General features: G+C 46.2%; 1 protein-coding gene across 27 annotated transcripts in view; it reads right to left on the bottom strand.

The window, feature by feature from the left end:
- The window catches only part of LOC103681925 (ral guanine nucleotide dissociation stimulator-like), a 42,205-nt gene extending 17,806 nt beyond the window's left edge, over positions 1-24,399 (bottom strand). For 4 of the 27 annotated variants that reach the window (XM_040620927.1, XM_040620928.1, XM_040620926.1 and 1 more), the window contains exons 1-9: positions 18,034-18,960; positions 16,306-16,511; positions 15,790-16,157; positions 14,796-15,011; positions 14,325-14,428; positions 13,748-13,817; positions 12,533-12,614; positions 12,253-12,374; positions 11,384-11,505 (exon numbers count right to left, since the gene is read on the bottom strand). In XM_040620927.1, coding sequence (XP_040476861.1) covers positions 11,384-11,505; positions 12,253-12,374; positions 12,533-12,614; positions 13,748-13,817; positions 14,325-14,428; positions 14,796-15,011; positions 15,790-16,157; positions 16,306-16,511; positions 18,034-18,185 — 1,442 coding nt within the window. In that variant the 5' untranslated portion in view covers positions 18,186-18,960. The other 23 variants (XR_005832106.1, XR_005832107.1, XM_040620940.1 and 20 more) reach the window with 18 other exon arrangements.
- Between the last annotated feature and the right edge of the window lie 2,984 nt (positions 24,400-27,383).

Genomic DNA, 27,383 nt, shown 5'->3' with positions numbered 1-27,383 from the left:
CAAGAGGGTATGGATGTGATTAAGAGGCAAGGTGAGCTGCTGATGTTCCATCCTCCTTGGTGTATGAATGAAGGCAAAAGAGAGGAGCAAGAAGGGAGTGAAAAACAGAGCTTTTGGCTTTCTAGCTAAGTGGAATCTAATTTATGTGAAATAATCCATCTAAACAGGGCAAACACTCAAAGATACAGACATAATGAAGAGAAGGGCCATATGCACCCCAATGTTCATAGCAGAACTGTCCACAATAGCTAAATCGTGGAAGGAGCCGAGATGCCCTTCAACAGATGACTGGATTAAGCAGATGTCCATATATACAATGGAATACTACTCAGCTATCAAAAAGAATGATTTCTCAACATTTGCTGCAACATGGACAGCACTGGAGGAGATAATGCTAAGTGAAATAAGTCAAGCAGAGAAAGACAATTATCATATGGTTTCTCTCATCTATGGAACATAAGAACTAGGAAGATCGGTAGGAGAAGAAAGGGATAAAGAAAGGGGGTAAACAGAAGGGGGAATGAAGCATGAGAGACTATGGACTCTGAGAAACAAACTGAGGGCTTCAGAGGGGAGGGGGTGGGGGAATGGGATAGGCTGGTGATGGGTAGTAAGGAGGGCACGTATTGCATGGTGCACTGGGTGTTATACGCAACTAATGAATCATTGAACTTTACATAAAAAACCAGGGATGTACTGCATGGTGACTAACATAATGTAATAAAAAATATTATTAAAATAAAAAATAAAATAAACAGGACAAACACTAAAATGTGTGCTATGTTTCAGTGATAGAGTCTCATGACTCCTCCTGGCTGTTTTGAAATCCAGTCAAATTCCCACTGTTTCACATGTTGCAGGACCATTTCAGCTTCCATGTCTTCATATATGCAGCTACTGTATTCATCATCTATTCTATTGAATTTTTTACTTTTTTTTACTGTCATGAAATTATATATATATTTTATCCTCCTAATCATTTGTAAGTGTACACTAAATGGCACTAATTACATTCACAATGCTGTGTACTCATCACTATAATTTATACCCCAAACCTTTTCATCATATCCCACATAACCTCTGAAAAAACCATGAAAAACAATCCACCTTCTCCCCTGCTTCTATCCCATGGTAATCTCTACTTTCTGTCTCTGTGATTTTGCCTGTTCTGGGTACCTCATCTATGTGGATTCATACATATATGCCTTTCTGTGCCTGCTTATTTCAGAAAGCATATTATTTTTTCAAGGTGCATCCATGTTTTAGCATATTTTAAAATTAACTCCTTTTTATGGCCAAATGGTCTTCTATCGTGTGTATGTATCACATTTTATTTATCTGTTCATCACTTGATGGATTTTTGGGTTGTTTCCTTTTTTGGCTAATGTGAATAAGGGTGCTCTGAACATTGATGTACAAATTCCTGTATGATACTGTAATGATGATACATGACATTATGCATTTGTCAAAACCCAAATGTCAAAGCACAAAGAGTGAATCTTAATGAAAACTATGAACTTTAATTAATAAAATGTATTGATGTTGTTTTGCTAATTGTAACAAATATGCCACACTCATAAGATATTAATAGGGAAAATGCGGATGGGGGATGAGGCTTTCTATATTATTTGCTCAATGTTTATGTTAATCTAAACCTATTCTCAATAATTCTACTAATTTTTAAAAATCCGGAAACACTTTCAGGGAGAGATCTATTATCAGTTAATTTTCAAAAATCAGCTAAATTTAAAAAAATTAGCTAGCGACATTGTTTATTATGAAATGTGAATCTAATTTTGAGTTAGAAATCCATTTTGATGGGGCGCCTGGGTGGCGCAGTCGTTAAGTGTCTGCCTTCGGCTCAGGGCATGATCCAGGCGTTCTGGGATCAAGCCCCACATCGGGCTCCTCCACTGGGAGCCTGCTTCTTCGTCTCCCACTCCCCTGGCTTGTGTTCCCTCTCTCACTGGCTGTCTTTCTCTGTCAAATAAATAAATAAAATATTTAAAAAAAAAAGATCCATTTTGACTTCTATAGTTTTAGTATGATCAATTGATGTAATAAATTTAAATTTGCACACATAAAATGAAGGAAAATGTGCCTTAGCATATTTATAGTTTTCACTTAAATATAGGACACTAAATACAATACAATAATTATTCTTGAATCAACTTAATGAGTAAATTTCCACAGTACCTTCATCTAGGTCGTTTATAGGGTGCACCCTCTTGTGTGGCCAAAAGCAGATTTCTGAACTGCTGACTGGGGCTGGAAGTTGGTATTCTCAACCTCACATGGATGTTTCTTCTTACATCCTTAATGCAAGATCCTGGAAAGTGTATTACAATAGAACTACTGGAATCTTGCAGGCAGAAGATCACAGGGAAATTAGTGATAATTTAATCATAGTTTAACCTTCTGCTCCCTTTATTCACCAGCTGCCCAGCAGAGCCTCTTGAATCAAAGTCAGACTTCAGAATATGTTGCAGTTTGCTGTGCACTTAAAAAACACCCAAAGACAAGTTTTGTGGGCAAATACCTTTATTTAGTTGAGATATTATAAGAAACAGCAAAGCACAGTGACCACACCTGATGGCCTGGTTCAAATCCCATTTAAAAGCTATACATACCTAAGAGAGTTATGAAGAGCCCTCTGTGACTCCGTTCACTGAGAAATAGAAATGTTAATGTGGCCTACTAATTAGTGTTCTGTTTTGAGGTCAAAAGTGATTTACTCTAAGTAAAGCCTTAAAAGAAGTAAAGGACTGATGCTAGATAATTGCTCTTAAGTGTTCAATTACTGGATGACTACAAGAATAAGGTAGACACCTGGTAGTAGCTGAATCCAGAGGGGAATTGGATGGTCCTACAGCAAGGGAGGATGGAAGCTTACTCTTCAGCCTTTACATGGGAATGATTCTTTACAGTTACGGAGAATATGTATTATTGTCTCTTGTGATCCCCACACCAGCCCTCTTGGGATGGAGGCAATGCAGGGGCTGTACCCCATATTTTATAGTAGAGGGCACTGAAATTGAGAGAGATGAAGTGACATGCCCCAAGTCATCACATTGATGAGTGATGGATCTGGGACAGGAATGTAGTTGGTTCCCTGGGGGAGAGAAATCCTGGACCACCTGAGTCCTTCCAAAGGCCCCTCCCTGAGAAAAATGCCCTGGACTCCAGAACAAAAAGCTACCCTCACTTTCTTCCTCAAGTCCTCCTGCCCCAAGGATTCTATGGGAGAGAGTTGATGCCCTAAAGATGGTGTCTGAGTTGAGAAAAATTCAATTCCTAATTCAACCTCCTGCCTCTGTGTTTCAATCCCTGACCCAAATTATTATGCAGAAACCTCCAAACCAGAGAAAGTCCAAATGTAACCATCTTCCACAGCCCTTGGTGAGGCAGACAGAAGTTAATGAAATAATCACAAAAGTAAATATAAATTTCCATGGGAAGGTGCAGGTAAGAAGGCAGAAGAGTAAGAGACCTTGTTTCATCTGGTCCCTTGAATTTAGCTGGGTATCTATCAAACACTTCTGAACACCCATGAATTCAGCCTGAGATGTAAGAAAATATATTTGGGACTCTACAAGTAGAAAAGTGACTGCTTTTTGCAAGGTAGGAGGTGCAGAGATGTGAATCTGCATGGAGATATCAGAAGATAAACAGAAGGGGGAGGGAGCCTCCATAAGCTGGCTACTAGAAAGTGATATACCCCAGAAAGCAAAATTGGAACCCTTAGAAATCTACTCCAGTGAGAGACATCCTTTTCTGAAAGGGGCTCAGGAGATGAAAACGGCAGAATTCTAGGTGGGTCATTGTGGTCTCAGGATCCCAGGAGTCACAGAACGAATGGTGGTGCCTGAACCGGTAGAGGGCCCAACCAGTGAAGCGGGGAAACTGGTTATGGTCAGCGAGCCCAGGAGGGGACTCTCAGCTCAAGTCTACATAAACTGAGCAGGGCCGGTCGGGTGACTTCTCTCTGCCAGAGCACTATGAAGGACTGGAATGTGCAGGCTGTTTACCATCCCCCAGGAGGGGCAAAACAGTTGTGCACACAACCAGGCAAGAGCTTTCAGGATGGGAGCCCCAGAAAGGACAGTAGGGAGACCCCCAGCCATACCCTGGGAGCAGTGGAACTTGGTACATACATGAGCCTGCAACCACTCTCTGTCCCAAGGCACACAAAGGGCAGTGACGTGGGTCCCTTGGACTTCCTCCAGGAGGATTACAGTGGACACGCACTGCAAGAGTCTGGAGTTTGGCACATAAAAATGAAGACTTTGTCCCAGAGGTTTTATTGAAGAGGGGGGACTGCAATCTGTTGGCTCTGGGCTGGAGATCTGGGCATGGCCATTTTTATTCAGATCCTCTAAGAAGGCACAGAAAACCTCCAGGGGAAAAAAGCCACAGAGAGGACCAGATATCCTGAGTCCAGCCCCCTGGCAAGGGGTGATACAACTCCTCCCAGGCAAAGACACCTGAGAAACAGCACAGCAGACCCCACCCCCAGAAGACCTGACTGAAGAACAGATGGACTACAGCTTTATGGAATCCACAAGACTGTAAAACTCCAGCACCAGGGAAAAATAATATATTGAGCTCCAGGTGTTTTTTCATGATTCATTTATCTTCCAGTGTAAAAATTTTTCATTTCTTTTTTTACCGTTTTTTTTCATTTCACCTAGTTTATATTACCAACTTATGTTTTTAAGTTGCATTTTTAACTTCTGTTTTTTACATCCACATTTTATAGATATATGCTTCATTTTAGCCCTTTTCTCACTCTATCCAATTTTATTTATAAATAAGTTTTGCTTTCTTTGCAATTTTGGGATGTAGTGTCTTCAAACACACAGACCATGGGGCGCCTGGGTAGCACAGTCATTAAGCATCTGCCTTTGGCTCAGGGCGTGATCCCGGCGTTCTGGGATCGAGCCCCACATCGGGCTCCTCCACTGGGAGCCTGCTTCTTCCTCTCCCACTCCCCTGCTGTGTTCCCTCTCTCGCTGACTCTCTGTCACATAAATAAATAAAATCTTAAAAAAAAAACCACAGACCAAAATGCACTCAGGAACAAATGGATCACCCTGCTTTGTCCACCCTGTGAGATTATAGTCTCCCTTCAACCCCCCCCCTTTGTAATTTTGTTTTGTTTTGGTTTTGTTTGTTTTTCTGTAGTGGTTTCTGACCACTTTGGATTTGTCTAGGGTGTATTGTACTTGGGTTGTGGAGGATATTTTGGACTCTGCTCACTCGCTCACCCATTCTTCTCTGGGAAAAATGACTAGAAGGAGGAATTCACAACAAAATAAAGAACCAGAGACAATGTTCTCTGCCACAGAGCTAACTGATATGGATATAAGTAAGATACCAGAGATGGAATTCAGGATAGCAATTATAAAGTTAATAGCTGGGTTTGAAAAAAGAATAAATGACAGTAGAGAATCTCTAAGGACAGATATAAGATCTAATCAGGCCAAACTTAAAACTGCTGGTGAGATGCAGTCTAAATTGGATGCTCTAAAAGTTAGGGTCAATGAGGCAGAAGAGAGAATACATGAGCTAGAGAACAGACTGATGGAAAGGAAGGAAGTTGGGAAAGGGAGAGAAAGACACCTCAGCCCATGAAGAAGGGCTTAGAGATGATGCACTGAAAAGAATCAATGTCAGAATCTTTGGGATGGAAGAGGGGATAGAAAGAGAGAGAGGGATAGAAAGTATATTTGAGCAAATCATGGCTGAGAACCTCCCTAATCTGGGGAAAGAAACAAGCATTCACATCCGAGAGGCAGAAAGGACCCCTCCCAAAATCAATAAAAATAGATCAACACCCTGACAAATAATACTAAAGCTTGCAAATTTTAGAGAAAAAGAAATTATCCTGAGAGTAGCTCAAGACAGGATGTTCCTTATGTATGGAGGGAGGAACATCAGAATAACCTCAGACCTATCCACAGAAACCTGGAAGGCCAGAAAGAGCTGCCATGATATATTCAGGGTGCTAAATAAGAAAAATATGAGCCAAGAATACTTTAACAAGCAGGGCATCATTCAGACTGGAAGGAGAGATAAAGAGCTCTCAGGACAGACAGAAACGGAAAGAATATGTGACCACCAAGCCAGCCTTGCAAGATACATTAAGGGGGATACTGTAAGCAAAGAGAGACCTGGATTTCCAGAGTAACATAGACCAAAAGTAACAGAGACAATCTACAGAAACAAGGACTCTGTAGGCAATACAATGGTACTAAATTCATATCTTTCAATAGTTACTCTGAATGTAAATGGGCTGAATGCTCCAATCAAAAGACACAGGGTATTATATTGCTTAAAAAGGAAGACCCATGCATATGCTGTCTATAAGAGACTCATTTTAGACCTAAAGACACCTCCAGAGTGAAAGTGAAGGGATGGAGAACAATTTACCAGGCTAATGGACCTCAGAAGAAATCTAGGGTAGCAATCCTCATTTCAGACAAATTAGATTTTAAGCCAAAGACTGTAGTAAGAGATGACCCACTATATCATACTTAAAAAGTCCTTCCAACAAGAACTAACAATTATAAATATCTATGCCCCCAACATGGGAGCAGCCAATTATATAAACCAATTACTAACTAAAGTAAAGAAACATATTGATAGCAATAATAGTAGGGGAATTCAACACCCCACTCATAGCAATGTACAGATAATTGAAGCAGAAGACCAACAAAGAAACATGGGTTTTGAATGACACACTGGAACAGATGGACTTCACAGATATATACAGAACATTCCATCCTAAAACAAGAGAACATTTATTCTTCTCTAGTGCACATGGAACTTCCTCCAGAATAGATCACATACTGGGTCACGAATCAGGTCTCAACCGGTACCAAAAGATTGAGATTATTCCCTGCATATTTTAAGACCACAACGCTTTAAAATTGGAACTCAACCACAAGAAGAAATTTGGAAGGAACTCAAACCCTTAGCGGTTAAGGAGCATCCTGCTAAAGAATGAATGGTTCAACCAGGAAATTAAAGAAGAACTTGAAAAATTCATGGAAGCTAATGAGAATGAAAACACATCAATTCAAAACCTCTGGGATATAGCAAATGTAGTCCTAAGGAGAAACACATAGTAATACAAGCCTCTCTCAAAAAATTAGAAAAGTCTCAAATGCACAAGCTAATCTTACACCTAAAGAACCTGGAGAAAGAGCAATAAATTAAGCCTAAACCAAGAGGAGAAGAGAAATAATAAAGATTAGGGCAGAAATCAATGAAATAGAAACCAGAAGAATGGTAGAACAGATCAACAAAACTAGAGTGGGTTCTCTGAAAGAATTAGTAAGATTGATAAACCTCTGGCCAGGCTTATACAAAAAGAGAGAGAGAAATGAAGAAAGAAAATACCCAAATTAATAAAATCATGAAAGAAAGGGGGAGCGATCATGACTAATACAAAGGAAATAGAGTTGTTAGAACATATGAGCAACTTTATGCTAACAAATTAGGTAATCTGGAAGAAATGGATGGATTCCCGAATACTTACAAACTACCAAGACTGAAACAGAAAGAAATAGACAATCTGAACAGACCAATAACCAGCAAGAAATTGAAGCAGTAATCAAAAACCTCCCAAAAAAACAGAGTCCAGGGCCAGGTGGCTTCCCAGGGGAATTCTGCCAAACATTTAAAGAAGAAATAACACCTATTCTCCGAAGCTGTTTCAAAAAACAGAAATGGAAGGAAAACTTCCAAACTCATTCTATGAGGCCAGCATTACCTTGACCCCAAAACCAGATAAAGACCCCACCAGAAAGGAGAATTACAGACCAATATCCCTGAGGAACATGGATGCAAAAATTCTCACCAAAATACTAGCCAATAAGATCCAACAGTACATTAAAAGGATTATTCACCATGACCAAGTGGGATTTATTCCTGGGCTGCAAGGGCAGTTCAACATCCACAAATCAATCAATGTGCTACACTACATTAATAAACCTCAACTCTATGGTCAATTAATCTTTGACAAAGCAGGAAAAGAATATCCAATGGAAAAAAGACAGGCTCTTCAACAAATGGCGTTGGGAAAATTGGACAGCCACATGCAGAAGAATGAAACTGGACCATTTCCTTACACCATACACAAAAATAAACTCAAAATGGATGAAAGACCTGAGTGTGAGACAGGAATCCATCAAAATCCTTGAGGAGATCACAGGCAGCAATCCCTCTACCTCGGCCGCAACAACTTCTTCCTAGACACATTGCTAGAAGGAAGGGAAACAAAAGCAAAAATGAATGATTGGGACTTCATCAAGATAAAAAGCTTTTGCACAGCAAGAGAAATAGTCAACAAAACCAAAATAAAATGGACATAATGGGAGAAGATATTTGCAAATGCCATATCAGATAAAGGGCTAGTATCCAAAATCTATAAAGAACTTATCAAACTCAACACCCAAAGAACAAATAATCCAATCAAGAAACAGGCAGAAGACATGAACAGATACTTCTGCAAAGAAGACATCCAAATGGCCAACAGACACATGAAAAAGTGCTCCACATCACTGGGCAGCAGAGAAATACAAATCAAAAGCACAATGAGATACCACTTCACACCAGTCAGAATGGCTAAAATTAACAAGTCAGGAAATGACAGACATTGGCAAGGATGTGGGGAAAGGGAAACCCTCCTATGCTGTTCGTGGGAATGCAAGCTGGTGCAGCCACTCTGGAAAATAGTATGGAGAGTCCTCAAAAAGTAAAAAATTGAGCTACCCTATGACCCAGCAATTGCACTATTGGGTATTTACCCCAAAGATACAAATGTAGTGACCCAAAGGAGCACCAGCACCCTGATGTTTATAGCAGCAATGTCCACAATAGCCAAACTATGGAAAGAGCCCAGATGTCCATCAATAGATGAATAGATAAAGAAGATGTCGTACACACACACACACACACACACACACACACACACTGGAATATTATGCAGCCATCAAAAAATGAAATCTTGCCATTTGCAATGATGTGGATGAAACTAGAGGGTATTATGCTGAGTGAAATAAGTCAATCAGAGAAAGACAATTATCATATGATCTCACTGTTATGTGGAATTTGAGAAACAAGATGAAACCAGAGAGGGAGACAAACCATTAGTGACTCAGTCTCAGAAAACAAACTGAGGGTTGCTGGAGTGGAGGGGGTGGGGGCGATTGAGTGGCTGGGTGATGGACATTGGGGAGGGTATGTGTTGTGGTGAGCACTGTGTATTGTGTAAGACTGATGAATCACAGACCTGTACCCCTGAAACAAATAATACATTATATGTTAATCATAACATAGTAAACAAGTAAATAAAAAAAACAGTCAAAGTAATTATTGATCAGAAGGGGGAATGAAGCATGGGAGACTATGGACTCCGAGAAACAAACTGAGGGCTTCAGAGGGGAGGGGTTGGGGGAATGGAATAGGCTGGTGATGGGTAGTAAGGAGTGCACGTATTGCATGGTGCACTGGGGGTTATACGCAACTAATGAGTCATCGAATTTTACATCAAAAACCAGGGATGTATTGTATGGTGACTAACATAATAAAATATATTTAATAAGAGTTATTATTGATAAGACTGTATTTATTGCCATTTGATTACTCTGGTCATCTCTTTGGTGGCATTTCCTTGATGAAACCCCCTGAATCCTCCCCTCTCATTCATCATCTTTCAAAGCTCCTGACTGGAGAAGTTCATACACCCCATGACATAATCTAAGCACAAGACTGCTGAAAAGAGCAGAGCTATCTCAGGGTCTCCAGGATCTAAGGAGTCAACCTCAGTTAGCAATTTCGGACAAGCCAGTGTAAGCGTGTGAACTGAGACCGGATGTGTAAACTGGTGAATGTTTGAGACCATGGACTTCAGAACAACATGGACTTAAAATCACCTTGACCTGCAAGGAGAGAGGGGTTTTTCTGGTCAAGGATATGGACAATTATCCTGTCACAAGAGAACCAGTCCCTGATCCATCAGGTCCGAGCCAGGGAAAAGTGGCTACCATGTATCTGACCAAGAGGCGGGGGCCTTGAGGGAATTTCTGCCTTAAAAAGAACTGCGTAAGGAAATGCAGGAATGCTGAAAATCCTAGCTCATAGGTCAGCATAGATGTGAATAAACCAGGCTTAGCTGTGGCCTTAAAGTACACCTCCCGTCTTTTTCCCATACACAAAACAAGCAGGAATAGGAATCCAGAGATCATTGACAAGGATCCCAGAAGGATTCCAGTCTCAGTAAATGGTGAACCTGGAGCCCCTAGAGGGAGACTGAGGATGGCAAGTCCTGCCTGCCCTCAGACTATTTGCAAATTACCTTCCTCTGGCTTTGTCCCTTCCACATGCAGGATTTGATCTCTTTACATGTTTTTCCCCACTTAGTGCTGGTGCAATTCCAGAGATTGAACTAGAAAACTACAAGTTCTCGATACTGGGTCAAAACAAAAACAAAACAAGAACACCACGTCAACAAAGGAAGCAGGAAATAGTCCACCTTCCTTTATAGTGGAAAAAAGCGGCTCCTGTCCTGGACAGGAAGCAGTTCTGGGGAGTGTGACTCTTAAAGACTCCCACTTTCAGTGGTTGTTGCTATTTCTGTGGAAGTACCTTCAACCTCTAAATCTCAGGAGTTCTGAGGGGCTGCCTTTGCTGTTTGCCCAAATTTATTGTACTGAAATGAACCTGTCCTCTGAGTAAAGGGGATTTGGGGGTACCCTCCAGTAGCTAGGGAGGAGGACTGGCTCTTCTCCTTCCTCCCACATACAATAGCTGATGACGCTTTAAGATTCCTTAGTTCAGGAATGAATATGAGAGTCTATATCTTTTACGTTACTGTAGGAAGTAAAAGAACAAACCACACTCTTGGGCTCTAAAAGAAAAAAGGGCTTTAATATAATAATATTTGAATTTACCACTTACTATTTAAGAGAATAAATATTGCCCCCCGTCAAATAACTAAATAGATGGGAGGAAGGGATGTGGAGCACATGGGGCGGATGCACCGCAAATCCCCAGCTGCTGAGGAATCCCTGCAGGGCCACTGGACACTTGCTCAGCCCTGAGGTTGACTGCGGCCAGTTCTTCTCCTTCTTGAGTGCTGCTGACCAGCTAGGACCGGGGCTCCAGCTGGCAGGACAGGGTGTAGCTAAGGACAGAGGGACACCTGTGAGTTGCCCAGGAGCTTCCATTCAAGAGTCCCTGCCAGTGCTTGCCCACAGCTGGAGTCAGGCGCCCCGGCAACAAGGCCTGAGGCTGCCCAGGGAAGGAGGATCCCAGGAGTGGCCAGCAGAAAGAGTCCACCCCGAACCTCACCGACCCAGCTCCTGATGGGCCTCACCTCTCAGCCTCGCTGAGCGACTCCATAGCCTGGAACCAGGCCCAAAAAGGATCCTCGGGCTCTAGGGTGTAATTCTCGGCAGCCACCTGGAGCAGCATGATGTCCGTCATGACTTGGTATTCCTGAGCAGAGAGAGAAGCACAGGATGTATAGGGAGCCTGGGCGGGGCGGGGGGGGGGGGGAAGCTGCAGGGCCTGGTGAGGGTTGAGCAGTGGGAGAGGGGAACTGTCCCGGGTCCTGGCACACATGGCCACCCTCCTGCCTGCAGATTCATCCAATCCCAACCTGTTCTCAGAGGTGAGTATAAATAGCCCTTCCTACGGGAAGCTATCCTTGATGCCATTCCTCTATCCCCACTTACTAACTAGATGGGTCTTCCACTTCTTTATTATCAAACTATCCCAGTAAACGTGAGACGGAGGGGATGGAGCCAAGCAATGTTCTTCCCAGGGACATCTCTGAGGCCTACTCCCTACCCTTTCCTACAGGAAGTGACACACAACCTTATTCTTTTTCTGGTGGTTGATCTCACATCTTTGGAAAGCAGAGAGCCAAAGTCCATCAGAAGGAGCCCCCTGGTTATTACTAGCACCTTACACCCACACCTTCTAATGCTGCGCTAAGGCCAAGACACATTCGTGGGCTCTGCAAACACTGATAATGGGACTGGGATCTAGGCAAGGCTCTGGGGTCCAGAGAAAGGACACGGGGCAGATGGACTGGCTACAGGTCGGGACCCTGCAGCACCACCCTCTCGGAAGACAGTAGGGGAGGCCGAAGCCTCAGGCAGGAAGGGGCTGCTGCGGCTACTGAGGTGCTTGCTGACGTGGAGGGTCCTGACTTCATTCTCCCCCCACGGGCAAACTCACCGGGGGAGGCTGAGGTCCACTCAGACAGACCTCATGCAGCTTTGCCTTCAGGAAGCTCTGCTGCTTCACCAGTCTTCGGCACCGGGAGCCGTGGCCTAACTGCAGCCTCACCTCGCTCATCCCTGAGATGGGCAACAGCCCCCAGGCTCACAGGGTAGCCGTGAGGCTGTCATGAGGGGAGGTTTGCCGAGTCCTGAGAGCTCAGGGCTCAGTACAGGGGCGTTCTGCTCCCAAACCTCCGGATTCTGGTCCCTCCCCCACAATCCTCAGGCTCACCCACCTCCAGATAGTCCTCCATGGCGGTATCTAACATCACCAGCTCGGTGAGGAAAGTGCCAAGGAAAGGCACGACACCCTGTGTCATGAGGGGGAGGGTTGGGATGAGTCCCTGCTCTCTGGTGTCCACAGGGACCCTCCACTGAAAACGCTCCAGCCTCCTAGCCCACCCCAGGGGCTCACGTGGAGCAGCCTAGGACCCTTAGCAGCCTCCCCCCACGGGTTCCCTTTCCCCTCCCCCTCCCAGAACATCAGACTCCTCCTCATCACCTTCAGGGCCTGCTTTTCAAAAATGCCAGGGAATGGAGCACTAGGTCGGTCCCTCCCCACCCGCAAAACCCATTCTCTATGGACCTTTCTGGACCCTCCTCCTGGTCCTTTTGAAATAAGAATTGTAGAAGCTGTGGCCCCAGGAGCCGCAGCTGGAGTGGGAAGGCCCCCCCTTCCTGATCTTTCCTTTTTGGGAGGCTTCCAGCCCTCAGGGAGGAGCCCTCCTCCTCCTCTGACTTTGGAGGCCCTGGGCCTCAGGCACACTCACCTTCTTCTGCATCCTCTTCTGGGCTCCCCGGAGGGCCATCACCAGGGTGGCAAATCTATTGGATGGTCGCTCCTGCAGGGCCAAGGACAAGTTCCTTGAGACCATCATACCCTCAGGCCACTTGCCCCCACCATCTTGGACTTCAGAACCTAGACATCTGACCTAACTCATACTGATCCTGAGGCCCCATTATCCAGAAGCAGGCCGTGAGTGATTCCAGAACAATCTCACTCCAACATTCACTCCATGTGTGACCTTGAGCTTGCAGCCTGGCCTCCCCAAGCCTGTTTTCTCATCGGGAAACGTGACAACTCCACCTATCTCCCATGGTCTCCTGAGGACTCAGGGTCCTATTACTCTCATCATTGTTGTGGCCCTCAACCCAGCCCAACCCCATCACTGAGCACAGGTCTGTCCTCTGGGCTCTCCAGGTTTGTAAAGGCCCCCACCTGGACCAGCTGTCGACACAGAGAGAGAGGGTGTCTAGGCTAGGGAGTCTGCTTGGACACCACCTGCTTGCCCCCTCGCCGCCAACGGCATCCTCACCTAGGCTGTCGCCACATTCATGACAAAGGCTTCCCCTCCCCAAGGAATGCTTCAGACCATTCCCGACTTCATCCTCGCAGGACCCTGTTCCCTCCCACCCCTCCTCTCTTTCCAGACCTCCACCTTCCAGGCTACCTTGATGAGCAGGTTCCTGCCCTGTGCGGTGTCCTTGCTGCACAGCTTTTGAAAGATCCTCAATGGCTTCCTGAAGAGAGGCAAGGGAGGCACGATCAATGGACGAATAATGTGGCAGGGTTGAGTGCGAGTGCCTTTTCTTTGAGAACCCCAGAGTGTCAACCTGCCTGGTTGAGGGTTTCTTCTGGGATCCTCTGAGCACTAAGGTCTTTGTAGGACATGGGAGGGAGCTCTCATGTGGCTCGTCCTGGGCCTCCCTTCCCATATTCATTGAGAAACACTGTTTGGGTCAATTTGGGGTTCAAATGGGCAGAGAGCTTAGTGGCTGTCAAGGAAACACGTGAAGAGATTTAATGCAGCTCAGCCCCGTGTGGGACATTTGGCAAAACTGATTTCTAAAGCGGGAGGCATGGTGGCCTCTTCACCAGGAAGGCTGAGAGACGCACCCACCAGCCCAGGTCTTGTGGTCGGGGTTTGCCGCCTCCCAGAAGGTCCAAGCTGCCTGAGGGGGAAGAGGACAAGCCTCTGGGAGCTCCCTCATCCATCCTGGTCCCTCCATGGAGAGAGGCCTACTCACCTGGAAACCTTCCCCCACGTGTTCTCGAGGCGGTGAATGGAGACACTCTGCAGAGCCGAGAGGATGGCATGTAAGGAGGAGTAGTTCCTCAGGGTTTGACAGGCCTGGGGAGGGAAGAGAATGGGCTGTCATGTGAGGAGCCAGCACCTGATTGGCTCTCAAGTTTCAGTCCCCCTCAGGGGAAGGCGCTCCTGCTGGAGGAAGCCGCTGTCCAGGGACCTGCCGGAGGGCACACGTGAGGCCCAGAGGAGGAGGAGGATTTTACCTCACTCCAAGGAAGGAGCCAGGCAGAAACGGAGCATCCCAGCATGGGGCCATGCAAGGCGAGGTCAGCATGCCCCTGGACCAAAGAGCCTAGGGACTGCACAGTCCTAGGGCAAAGACCAGGGCCTTCCACCCTGAGACCTGATCAAGGGAAGAGCAGTGCCCGAGACTCAGGAGAGCACCTCGGCTGGGCTTCCCGTTGCATACCTTGGCCACCTTGATCCAGTGCTCCACCACCATGGCCCTGTCCCGGGCTGTCATGCTTGGGTTGCCAAGGCAGGTGGTGATGACACACTTGGCCACACCGTTGAACTGGGCGACAGTGGCCCGGACTGTGGGTGCCAGGTGCTCACTGCCAGGCTTGTTGCGCTTGGACCAGACGGAGCCCAGGCACTGATGGGGCAGCAGCTTCTTGAACAGCTCCTAGAGAACAGGCGGACCTTGGTTCACCCAGCCATTTCCCATGCAAGACTCATGTCCTACGTAGGGGTCACAGGTCAGAGCTGGACCTCAGGGAGCTGAGAATCTGGCCTGAGCCTGGTTGGAGACCGTGGATTTCATTCCATTGTTTTTCCCTGAGGGAACCCAGTACACAATGACCCAGGAGCAAACAGAGCAAGGGAAGGAAGGAGGGCATTGGCACCCTGATCATGCTCAGGAACTCCCAGCTCCAGGTGGCACTGCAAGGTGGTCCAACCCAAGGGGGCTTCTTCCCCTCCCCTCCAACTGGTCATCCCCCTGGTCCTTCCCCCCTTTCAGATGCACATTCTCACACGGGAGCTGCAACCACACGTTTTTCCGTCTGCCCTGTCCTCATGGACACATCAGATGCCTAATCAATGCTGAGGGTACTCATCCTCCAAGGCACATGAGTGGGTGACCCATGGACTTGACTGAACACAGGGAGCTGCCCTCCTCCACCCACGGGACCAGGGCCTGCCCATTGGTCTCTCCATTCTGGCTCATTTCTTCTCCCTAGTACCTCCGTATCAGTGCTTATCAGGGTCTCTCGCTACAGTCCGCAGCTGGACAGTGAAAGCTTGGGGCTAAGCGCCTTGATGGGTTGACAGGGTTGGGAAGTGGTGGAGCTGAGATTTGGTCCCAGACCATAGGAGTCCACATCAGGGAAAGGCAGGTGTGGGGCAGGTGAGAGCAGAAGGAAGGCCTGCCCCTGGCCCACCCTGAGAGCCCAGCTGCTCACCGCATCCATATACGTGAGCTGCTCTGCCACCAGCCTGGGAGGGAAGTCCAGGAGGTCGGGCTTCTCCTCACCCAGCTGGTTCTTTGGGGTGACACAGCGGTGGCAGGAAGCCTCTGGGGCCGCGGTGGGCTCTGTGGCTGTTGCCTGAGTGAAACTTTCCAGCAAAAAGGGTGGTCCAGCTGACTGCTGCTCAGCACCCGGCACACATGCAGAAGATGGGAGCACGGGTTGCAGTTCTGGAACAGCTGACGGAGGGGAGGCTGGCTCTGACACCGCAGGTGACAGTTGACACAGAGCCGGGGTCGCCTCTAGCTCTATAGGAGGCCCTGTTCCTGGCTCTGCCGCTGGAAGGAGCCCTGGAGCTGGCACTGGGGCAGGAGACAGAGAAAGGTTCATCCACATCACTGACTTTCCGGATGCCTTTGCAAAACCAGGACAGACCCCATGGCCTTGAAAGGAATACCCAGCCCATGAACCGCATCCCAGTTAGCCTTCCCAGCTTGCCATCCCCCTTACCCTCCACCTCTGCCTCAGTGAGTGCCAGAAGTTCCCGCTGCATCAGGAGAAGGGGGACATGGTTTGTCAGGTCCCAGGCATGCCACTTCAGAACCATGGCCCCATGCACATAGGCCACCTTGATCTCGACACGGTCACGGCCCAGGGACTGATAGATAGCCTGCAAATTCTGGTCAGGCCAGGTACCCAAGAAGGGAGACAGGGTGCTGGGGAGAGTCATATGTGGAGCAGAGTCAGAGGCCTGGCCTTGCATTGCACATGCTACTCCCACAGCACCGTTCTTTCTGTATGGGTCCCAGAGGATGGCCCCAGCCCCCTTCCAACCCCTCTCTAGCTGCCCTCGTAGTGGGAGGCCTGGTCCTCCAGAAAACCTGAATGAGTCTGGTTTTTCCACTTCTCCTCTCCTCTACCTGGCCATGGGCCTGGTCTACTCTATCCTCCATGCACACCAGTATCAAGGCTCAGGTTGGAGGCAGATTTGTGAGTGGTCGGCTCAGCACACCCTCGGTTCTTGGCCCCGGTTGGGGTGGTCAGCAGGGAGGGGCAGGCAGAGCAAGTTGGGACCGTCAAAGGGATGGGTGTTTCAGGCACCCACTGAGCCCAGACTGTGCTCTGCCGCCCAGAGGGCCCGGGACCCCCTCCACAGCCTTCTTTGACTCATTTGCTTCTTCACATGAAGCCCCCCAGATGAAGCCCACCCACTGGAAATCAAGAGATCGGTGAGATCCCTGGTTCGGCAAATCCCTCCCCAGCCACCACCCCTGTAGTCCCCCACCCTGCTCTGTGGAGGCAGCCAGCCCTGCTTCTGGACCCAAACCCCTGTCCCAGTTTTACTTGATCATTTCATCTGTCCTATGATCCAGCTCTCGGTGGATCCTTTCAAAGCTAGAGGAGGCTACGAAGATGTCACATCTAACAACCATTGGACATGCGTGCTTAGGGTGTGCAGAGTGCCTATCTGACCCTCTGACTAGAACTGAGACCCAGACACTGTATCTCCTCTCTCCATTCACATTCCTAGGTGCTTAATATACATTCCTTTTTTTTTTTAAGATTTTATTTATTTAACAGAGAGAGACAGCCAGTGAGAGAGGGAACACAAGCGGGGGAGTGGGAGAGGAAGAAGCAGGCTCCCAGCGGAGAAGCCTGATGTGGGGCTCGATCCCAGAATGCCAGGATCACGCCCTGAGCCGAAGGCAGACGCTTAACGACTGCGCCACCCAGGCGCCCCTTAATATACATTCTTGAACGACTACTTCCCAGCCCGCACTTTCCAAATCCTGAGTGGCCCGTGGGCTGGTCTGCCTGCTCCCAGTGTGCCCCTGAGCTGCTCACACAAAGGACAACTACCAGAACCATCTAGATGGAATCTCAGAAGTCCTTTGCACATAGGGAAACTGCCTGCTTTGCATTTCCTTTCGTCAACCCAGAAGGGCCACCGGCCTGTGAGGGTTGCACTTGAGAGCTTCTTGACCGGAGAGAGAGAACTATTAAGCAAGAAGATGCCCAGCACGTCCAGGAGCCCTTTCTACAGAGCCAAGCACCAGAGTAGCCCGTGCCATGTTTCCTCCCATGATTTCCTACAGTAACTGTATGAGGTTCATCCTCTTAACCACCCCACTTTTCAGAAGAGGAAAGGGAAGGTCAGAGAGGGGTAGTGCCATTCCCGAGATGTACACCCAGTAGATGGGAGGCTCACCCTGTGCTGTGCATGGGGTGGGCACTCACCTATTGAACTGCTGGCCCAGGACCTGTGTGGCTGAAGTGAACATCTCGTACATGCAGAAGATCGTTGAGGTGGTTGAGATGCTCCCATCTGGGAAGGATGGCACCAGGGACTGTACGAAACGCTCCATTGTGCCTTCTCGGAGCCTCAGCATCGTCTGGGCCTCATCCAGGGACAGGGATGATTCCTTTTCCCACCAGGTAGAGAAGGGGGGTGTGGGGGGCAATGGAGTCAGCTTCAACACCACGAACCACCAGGATGATCAGGGTCTGGTGCTCAGACCAGAGAGTCCCATCCCTTCGGGAACTTGTGCAAGAAAAGGGACTTGAGGGCCCACCCAGAAAAAGGCTCTAGGCTTGAAAGTACAATTGCCTTTAGGGGTGAAATGAGAAAGCATTGGTCACTTCAACACATCTTGTTAGCTGAGCCACCACAGCCTTTCTCTCTCTGAATAGGCTTTATTAAGAACTGTATGCCTTTGAGTCATCAGTCAACATCCCTACTGCAGACAGGAGAAAGCAGAGGCTTAGCATCTCCAACGCTGCTCGAGATCATAGACGTTGGGCCTGAGAACTGTCCAGAGCATGGAATGCATGGCATTTCCCTAGGCTGCTGCGGCCTGGTCTGTTCCTAAGGTGGGGAGAAAGGTTCAGGGGAAATCCACCTTCCTCGGCAGGCCCCAGGGGAGCCGGTTGTTTCTAGTGTGGGTTCTGGCCTTGCCGTGATCATCTGTGGGTCCTGAGATTGGACATCAATCTGGACCTGTTCTCACCCCAGACCAGCATTGGATGTTGTTGTGGGCCGAGGCACCTGCTGCTTGTCAAGGGAGATGGAGTAGCTGAGCCTTTGGAGCAAGCAGCTCCTCAAAGATGGCCTGGATTGAACTCTGAAAAGACAGAGTCCACTACCTGGGCCAGGAGGCATCAGAGGCCTTGCACCCAATCTGTGCTTGAAAGGCTGAATCACGGTGGCAGACAACCTCCCATACGGAGGTCCAAAAAGACATATGAGGACACAGCTTGTGACCCGGGGGACATACAATGAGTCGATGTGTTCTGAGAGGTGATACGTTACAGAGGAACATATAGAATGGCTTCATCCCACCGTTCCTTTTATGTTCAATCACCCTGTGTGGGGTGAGGATTCATAAGGCCTTGGACACGTTCTCCAAGGACAGTGGAGCTGGGTTCTACACAGGATACCTGGGTGAGTAGGGAAAATAATAAAAACAGTACAAAGACACTCATGGCTTCGGGAAAAGTAAAATAAAACACAACAAAACAAAATAACCTACGCCCCTAAACTGCAAAAAAACATTAATTATATTCTCTACCATTCCCATATATGTGAAGAGTCTTCCTACCTTATCCCATAGCTGGTGGTGGAGGTGTAGATGTTGGGATTACTTTGTGGTTGGGCCTGAGGGACACTCATGTGGAAACACTATAGGAGGGCCCTAGGTCTGTCCCCATATTTGTGTGGGGGCCCTGGGTGTGGAGAACCCTCTTCCCATTCTCACCTCAGGCAGCACTGATCCTGGGTGGTCTGGTGCACCTGACACTTGTCTAGGGAGTTGGAATAGTTGAAGTCACAGACCAGCTCATCAATGATCTCCTGGGTGCAGCTCCGAAAATGCAGTGCCCCATATATATGGGGCCAAGAGACATTAGTGGCCTCACGGGACATTGCCACAAGGGGCCACCCCCATTAGAAATCGTGTTCTCCAGTTAAGGCTAAGAGGAGCAGCAGAAAAGACATCCAACAAAGAGGAAGCCAGATGAAACCCTAGGGCTCATGATTAACATACAGGTGGTTGAGCTTGGTCCCCAGCACTCAGCTTCTCATCCTGCCTGCTATGACCTGGGGTGTGAACATGAAAGATGGGCCAGGTTCCAACACCTGGCAGCTTGCTTCTGCCCAGGAAGGGCATCCTTCCTCTGCCCCCTCCTCTACACACACATACACATACACACACACACTTAGTGAGGGGCAAGAGGTGTGGGCCTGCTGAAGTAGGATCACTGTTGTTGCCTGCTCTCCAGTGGGCTGCCCTGAGCTGCCTTGTGTTACCTGTTGGTGTCTCCTGCCACATAACCAGAAGCTTCAGAGAAGAAGGCTGAGCTGATGTCTACAGTGACATAAAAGTCTCTCACTCTGGACTTTCTTGGGCCCAAAGCCCCTGAAAGTAGGAATACAGCAACAGAACATCTTGTTCTCTTGAACGTCTCGAGTCAAGTGAGCTGGAAAGCAGGCTTTCTTTGAATGGATGTGCCTGGTTACCAGAGTTCTAAGTTCAATTGGGGCCTATCACCAAGGAAGTGAGGTCGCTTCTTCAAGATTCCAGTACCTTGGCCTCTGCCGTCTCTTGGCAACGAACTGTTTACTTTTCTCCCCCATGTCATCTCCTTAACTGTACACAATGAGCCAAAAATGCCATAGCCACCACTCTCTGGAAATGTAACCAGGGTCTGAGGTTTCAGGAGACAGAGCTGAATTCAGACCTTTTTTCTTTGTTTTCCCAGTTCTGAGTCCTAAATCATTGTGTCTCTCACATATTCCCCACTTTCCCAAGCTGCTTAGTGGGGATCAGGCTAGAATCCACTTCTTAGAGACATCATCAGGTGTATGTGGATAATGTAACATGGGTGGGGTGGTCCCCTGTGTATCTGAAGCACAATTTTCAGGATGGAAGAATTACAAGAAGGGGTGGGACTTGGCATGGAGGGCCGCTCAACAGAGGCCTGGGTTCCAACAATGTAATATTGGAACACTTTCCCACTTGGCCTTGTGTAAATGTGGGCACTATGATGGGGTGGAAATGAACGAAGAAGCAGATATTGCTGTCCTCTGTAGTTAAACTGTTCAATTGTTTCCCATTATATTTAGAATGAGACCCAGTTGCCTCATTTTTGTCTATGAGCGGAACAGCCTTCACAGTGGCTCCCACCGATCCAGACTTGTGGTATAGGCATCACTCTCTACCCATTAGGTGGTTAGTTACTGGCTTCTGACCAATAGGATGCAGCCAATGTGATGAAATGTGATGTCTAAGTTTCAATTGCAAAGAGTTTCTAACTTCCTAGTTACTTTTCTTGTGTTCTGCGTCTCACTCCCTTTCCCTTTTTCTTCTTGATCTCTGAACCAAAAATCGAGCACAGATATTTTGAGCTGCCATGTGTAGAAGCACACATGGCAGAGAACTTGGCCTGTGCCAAGGCCAGAAGACACACAGGAACTCAGATTCTGAGTCCAAACAGCTTCCCGAATCATGTGAGCCAACTTGGGAGAAAATCCTCTGCCAGTCTAGCCTCAGTCACTGCTGCAGCCTCTGACACACCTTGAGCCTGGGGAACTATGCTTATTTGTGCCTGGACTCCTCACCCACAAAAACTGTGAGAAATTAAATATATACATTTTAAGATTCAGGCTACTGGGGCAAGGCAGTAACATAGGAACAATAGATAAGTAACAGTCTCCCAGGCCTCAGCACCTCTCCCTGCCTTCCTCCCTCCCCTCTGCTCTCCTCCTAGTGTCCCTCCAGCCACGGGGGCTGCCTTTTTCACCTCCTCTGGCCAAACCAGCTCTGTTAGTGAGTGTCTGCAACAGCGGTCCCTTCTTTCTGACACACCGCACACAGACTTGTGCAGGTCTAGCTCCCTTTTGTCAATCTGTTTTCAGCAATGTCACCCTCAGTGAGGCCTTTCATATTTTCCTATCCAATGACTTCCCAGCCTTCCTTCATTACACACTTCAGTCGTCGTATATAGCACTTGCTCTTTTCTTTCACGTCTTTGGTTTGTGCTTTGTCCATCTCTAGACTGTGAGCCCCTAAAAGCAGGGAGCTCTTGGTATTTTCAGCTCTCCTCATGGGTCCACCAAGGTACCTGGCATAGGGGAGTGCTTAGTGTATAGTTACTGAATGAATAACTGAGAAGATCTTGGAGCCCACCTCCCCTTTTAACAAGCTAGACTGTAGGGAGAAGCGCAACTAAAAGTTTCGAGCTGTTTCTGGGCAAGGGGACAACCACAATGGCCTCTGCCTGACTCTTCCTTCTCCAGTATCTCCAGCAGAACTGATGAGGCACCATGGACAAGGAAGCACCCTGCATCACGTTCTCTGTCTCTAGTGGTACAGCCCCAGGCAGGCACACCACCAAAAAAAGGGGTGCTTTCATTTGGGTGTCCTCAAGGCAGTGGCTTTCCAGAGTCAGAGTGGCAAAGGAGCAGGATCTCCAGGCTCCAAGAGCAGAATAAGGGACCACAGAAACCTCCCTTTCCTCCTTTTTCTGTCCACTCCCATGGTGTCCTCTTTACTATTCCAGCACCCTCACCTCAGCCAGAAGAGTGATTCTGCACCCACCCTTGTATGTCCAAACGAGGACCCTGAAGGTCTAATGGAGACTGGTCTTGCCCCTGGACCCCAGAGACAGTGTTCAGTGCTCTGGCACTTTCCCAGAGAACATAAACAAATGATAAGCAGGTATGCGCAAGCCCAAAGCGCAATGACCTATCACATCAATTGGAGCAGCTGTCATAACAACGACAAGAGACAACAAATGCTGGTGAGGATGTGGAGCAAAGGAGCCTATGCGCACTGGCGCCGGCACTGTGCAAAACAGTATGGAGCGTCCTCAACACACTGAACACAGAACCACGGTATGTGCAGCAGCTCCACGTCTGGGAACATTCCATAGAAAACAAAGGAATATGTCTAAGAAATACCTGCACTTCCATGTGCAAGAAGCTTTATTTACCATAGCTGAGACAAGGAAAACATCAGTGCCCATTAGTGGTGAATGGATAAAGAAGTGTTACCTACATAATGGAATATTAATCAGCCATAAGAAAAGGAAATCCTGCTAAGTGTGATAACAGTTTTGGACTTAGAGGCATTATGCCAAGTGAAACAAGTGAGACAGAGAAAGGCAAACACTACATATGTGTAGGTATAGATATATATAGGGAGATAGATACTATATAGATGATAGATACATAGACATTTTCCCCTTTTATGTGGAATCTAAAACAAAGAAAAGAAAAGGCGGAAAACTAATTCAGAAGAACAGATCAGATTAAAGTAACAAGAAACAGAGGGGAGGGTGGGGGCAGGGATTGAGTGAATGGTGAAAAGGTACAAACTTCCAGTTTTAAGATAAATAACAGGGATTTACAGTACAACATGATGACTGCAGTTGATACCGCTCTATGGTTTGAGAGGTGTTAAGAGAGTAAATTCTGAGAGTTCTTATCACATAATAGCTTACACATACACAGTGTGTCAATTATATACAGTGATCAATTATATCAATAAAACTGGGCAAAAAATATTTTAATATTCATAATGGGCATCAGGAAAGTTGACTTGGTAAAAATAATGACACATAAGCAAAATGTAAAACAGCAGAACCCACAGTCAGTAGACTATGATATGGATAAAAAATCCAAGCCATTTGCATAAAAAATTGATTCTGATTTTTAAAATCAGTGAATTAAAGTTAAAGTAGATAAAATAGAATTTTAAATTGTGCTACATTTTTAAAAATTGATCAAGGAATAAAATGTCTTATTAAATTAACTCTGAAAATACCGTTTTGAAAAAATTTTCATGTTTTGGAAAATTCTGATTTTAAGCTTTTAAGTGGGCACAGAATGAGAACATTTTGTTGGATCAAAGTTGTCTCCAGGAAAATGGGTGAGACAAAATAGCAGCACCAAAATGGCAAGACTAAATTGTCCTGTGTTCATTTCTCTGTATTTGCAGTTTTTAAAGAAAAAATATTTTTATTGACATACAATACACATAATCAAAAATCTACCATCTACCGTCTACAAATCTACCATTTATAGGTTTATATTTCATTAAGTACATTAAGTTCATGGAATACATTTTAAATGTATTAAATGCATTAATACCCTTTCTACAACCTCCCTCTAACCCAACTTCACATCTCATTTCATCTTGTGAAACTAAAACTCTACACCATGAATCAGAAACTTACCATTACTGCCTCATTCCAGCCCTTGGCAACACCATTCTACTTTCTGTCTTTATGAATCTACTTTGGGTAGGTCCCAAAAGTGGAGTCAAAGCTTGCATTTTTATGAATGCACTTAATGTAAAAGTTCACCCATGTTGTGGAGTTTTGCAGTCCTGTAGGAAATAAGCGTGTCACTTACCTGTTCTTCCGGTCTGTCTTCTGGGGGAGGGGCCTGCTGCTTGGCTGTTCAGGCTGCTCTGCCTGGTTGGCCTTTCACCACCCCTTGTCAGGGGGTTGGGTTTAACGTGAGGAGGTTGTCTGTGTGGCTTTGTTCCCTGGCAGATTTCCATGCCTCCTTAGAGGGTCAGAGGAAATACGGCTGTGCAGAAAACTATTTTTTTTAAGAACTACCATACTGATTTCACAACTATGCTCAAATATTCCTACCACACACAATGAACAAGGTTTCAATTTCTCCATATCTTTGCCAACACTTGTTCTTTTCTTTTCTTCTAATTCTTTTTGTGTGTGTGTGGAAGAGTCATCTTGATGAAAAATGGTATTTCATTGCTTTTTTAAATGTGGATTTCTGGGGCATCTGGGTGGCTTAGCCATTAAGCATCTGCCTTCGGCTCAGGTCATGATCCCAGGGTCCTGGGATCAAGCCCCGCATCAGGCTCCCTGCTCAGTGGGAAGCCTGCTTCTCCCTCTCACACTCCCCTTGCTTGTGTTCCCTCTCTCGCTGTCTCTCTCTGTCAAATAAATATTTTTTAAAATAAGTAAATAAAATAAAATGTGGATTTCCCTAAAAATTAGTGAGTCAAGTATCTTTTCAAATTCCTTTTCATGTGCGTGTCTTTGAGGATTGTGTATTCACATTTTTTTGCACATTGACACATTACATTTGGTTTGGTTTTTGTTGCTGAGTTTATGTGTTCTCTGTATATTCCGGATATTGAGCCCCTTTCAGACACATGGTTTGCACTACGGTTTCCCGTCTTGTGGACTGTGTTTTTACCTCAGTGATAATGTCTTTTAAGTTGTTTCTATTTTGATCTTCTGCTTAGATGATCTGTCCATTGTTGTGAGTGAAGTGGTGAAGTCTCCTACCATTAACGTATTTTATAGATAAGTTTTTTTTTTACTTTGGTTATTAATTGGTTTATATAATTGGCTGCTCCCACATTGGAAGCATAGAAATTTATAATTTTTAAGTCTTCTTGCTGGATAGGCCCTTTAAGTATGATACGGTGTCCCCCTACATCTCTTACTACAGCCGTTAGTTTAAAATCTAATCTGTTTGATATGAAGATTGCTACCCAGCTTTCTTTTGAGGTGCATTAGTGTGGTAAGTTGTTCTTCATCCCTTCACTTTCAATCTGGAGGGGCTTTAGGTTCAAACCGAGTCTATTGTAGACAACATACGGATAGGTCTTACTTTTAAAATCCAATCTTGTACTGTTTGTCTTCTTATTGGAACATTCAGAGCATTTACATTCAGAATATGTATTGAAAGCTATGAATTTAGTGCCATTGTATTTAAAATCCCTGTTTCTGTAGATTGTCTCTGTTACTTTCTGGTCTGTTACCCTCGGGATCTGTTCGCCTGCAGTATCCCCCTTATTATTTCTTGTAGGGATGGCTTGGTGGTCATATGTTCTTTCAGTTTGTCTATCCTGGAAACTCTTTATCTCTCCTTCCATTCTGAATGATAGCATTGCTAAATAAGGTACTCGGCTCCATTTTCTTCTCATTTATTACCCTGAATATACCCTGCCAGCCCTTTCTGGCCTGCCAGGTTTCTGTGGACAGGTCTGATGTTATTCTGATGTTCCTCCCTCCGTATGTAAGAAATCCCTTCCCTCTAGCTACTCTCTGCATAGCTTCCTTGGTTTTAGGATTTGCAAGCTTCACTATTATATGTCGTGGTGTTGATCTATTTTTATTGATTTGAGGAGGAGTCCTCTCTGCCTCTTGGACGTGAATGCATGTTTCTTTCCCCAGATTTGGGAAGTTCTCAGCCATGATTTGATCAAATATACCTTCCAGCCCCCCTTCTTTGTCCTAATGATCCTGATATTGGTTCTTTCCAATGTACCATTAAATTCTCTAAGTCTCTCTTCATGTGTTGTGGGTTGTTTTTCTCTATTTTCTTCAATTTCCTTCCTTTCCATCAGCCCATCTTCTAGATCACTTATTATCTTTTCTGCCTCATTGACCCTGGCTGTTAGAGCGTCCAATTCAGCCTGATTAGATCTCATTTCTGCCCTTATATATTACATATTGTCATTAATGCTTTTTCCTACCCTAGCTATTGATTTTATGATTGCTATCCTGAATGCTACCTCTGACATCATGCTTATATCCTTAAAATTAGTTCTGTGGCAGAGGACATGGTCTCCGGTTCTTTTCTTTGTTGAGAGTTCTCCTTCTAGTCATTCTATTGAGGGATGGTTGAGCGAATACACAGAGTCCAAAATATCAACCACAAACCAAGGAAGACGCACTCTAGAAAATACTCCAAGTGGTCGGAAGCTACCACAGATACTCAAACAAAGCCACGATTATCCTAAACAGTCATTACAGTGGGGCAGAGAGACTATAAGCACTCAGGGTGGACAAGGCGGGGTGATCTGTCTGTTCCTGATTGATTTTTGGTCTCTGTCTTAGAAGACACCATGTCCCAAAATTGCAAACAATCTGGAACTTATATATATAACATATACATTTCACATACATAACAAAATGGAGTAGTGTGAAAAGGATTGGTATGAGGTATAAAAAGTATAAAAGGTAGATATGAAAATATAAAAACCCACTTCAAATCATAAATTGGGAAATAAGAGTATTTGAGATGGTAACAAGGTAAAAAAAATTAAATAAATGTAAAATTTTAGCTTGAAGTATAAATGAGTCTTGAGGGAACACCTGGACCTCAATATATTAGTTTCCCCTGGCGCTGGAGTTTTGCAGTCCTGTAGGAAATAAGCGTGTCACTTACCTGTTCTTCCAGTCTGTCTTCTGGGGGAGGGGCCTGCTGCTCGGCTGTTCAGGCTTCTTTGCCTGGGTGGCGTTTCACCACCCCTTGTCAGGGGGATGGACTTAATGTGAGGTGGTCGTCTGTTCCCTGGCAGCTTTCCATGCCTCCTTAGAGGGTCAGAGCAAATGTGGCTGTGCAGGAATCTCTGGCCCAGGGCAACAAGTTCACGGTCACCTTTCTTCAATGAAACTTCCAGGTCAAGCTGTCGCCACTTCTGTGTGTATTAAAATCCACAGACTCGCGTTATGCATGTCCGCTGCAGCTCTCCGAGGGGATTTCCGGGGACCTACAAGCGGCTCTATGCTTTGTGCCTTTGGAATTGCCAGTGACCGGG

This window comes from Ursus maritimus, unplaced genomic scaffold (genome assembly GCF_017311325.1).
Source record: "Ursus maritimus isolate PB19 unplaced genomic scaffold, ASM1731132v1 scaffold_38, whole genome shotgun sequence".
NCBI classification, from domain to species: domain Eukaryota; kingdom Metazoa; phylum Chordata; class Mammalia; order Carnivora; family Ursidae; genus Ursus; species Ursus maritimus.
Note: the sequence above shows the minus strand (reverse complement) of the source record. Positions and strands in the feature narration are given on the sequence as shown.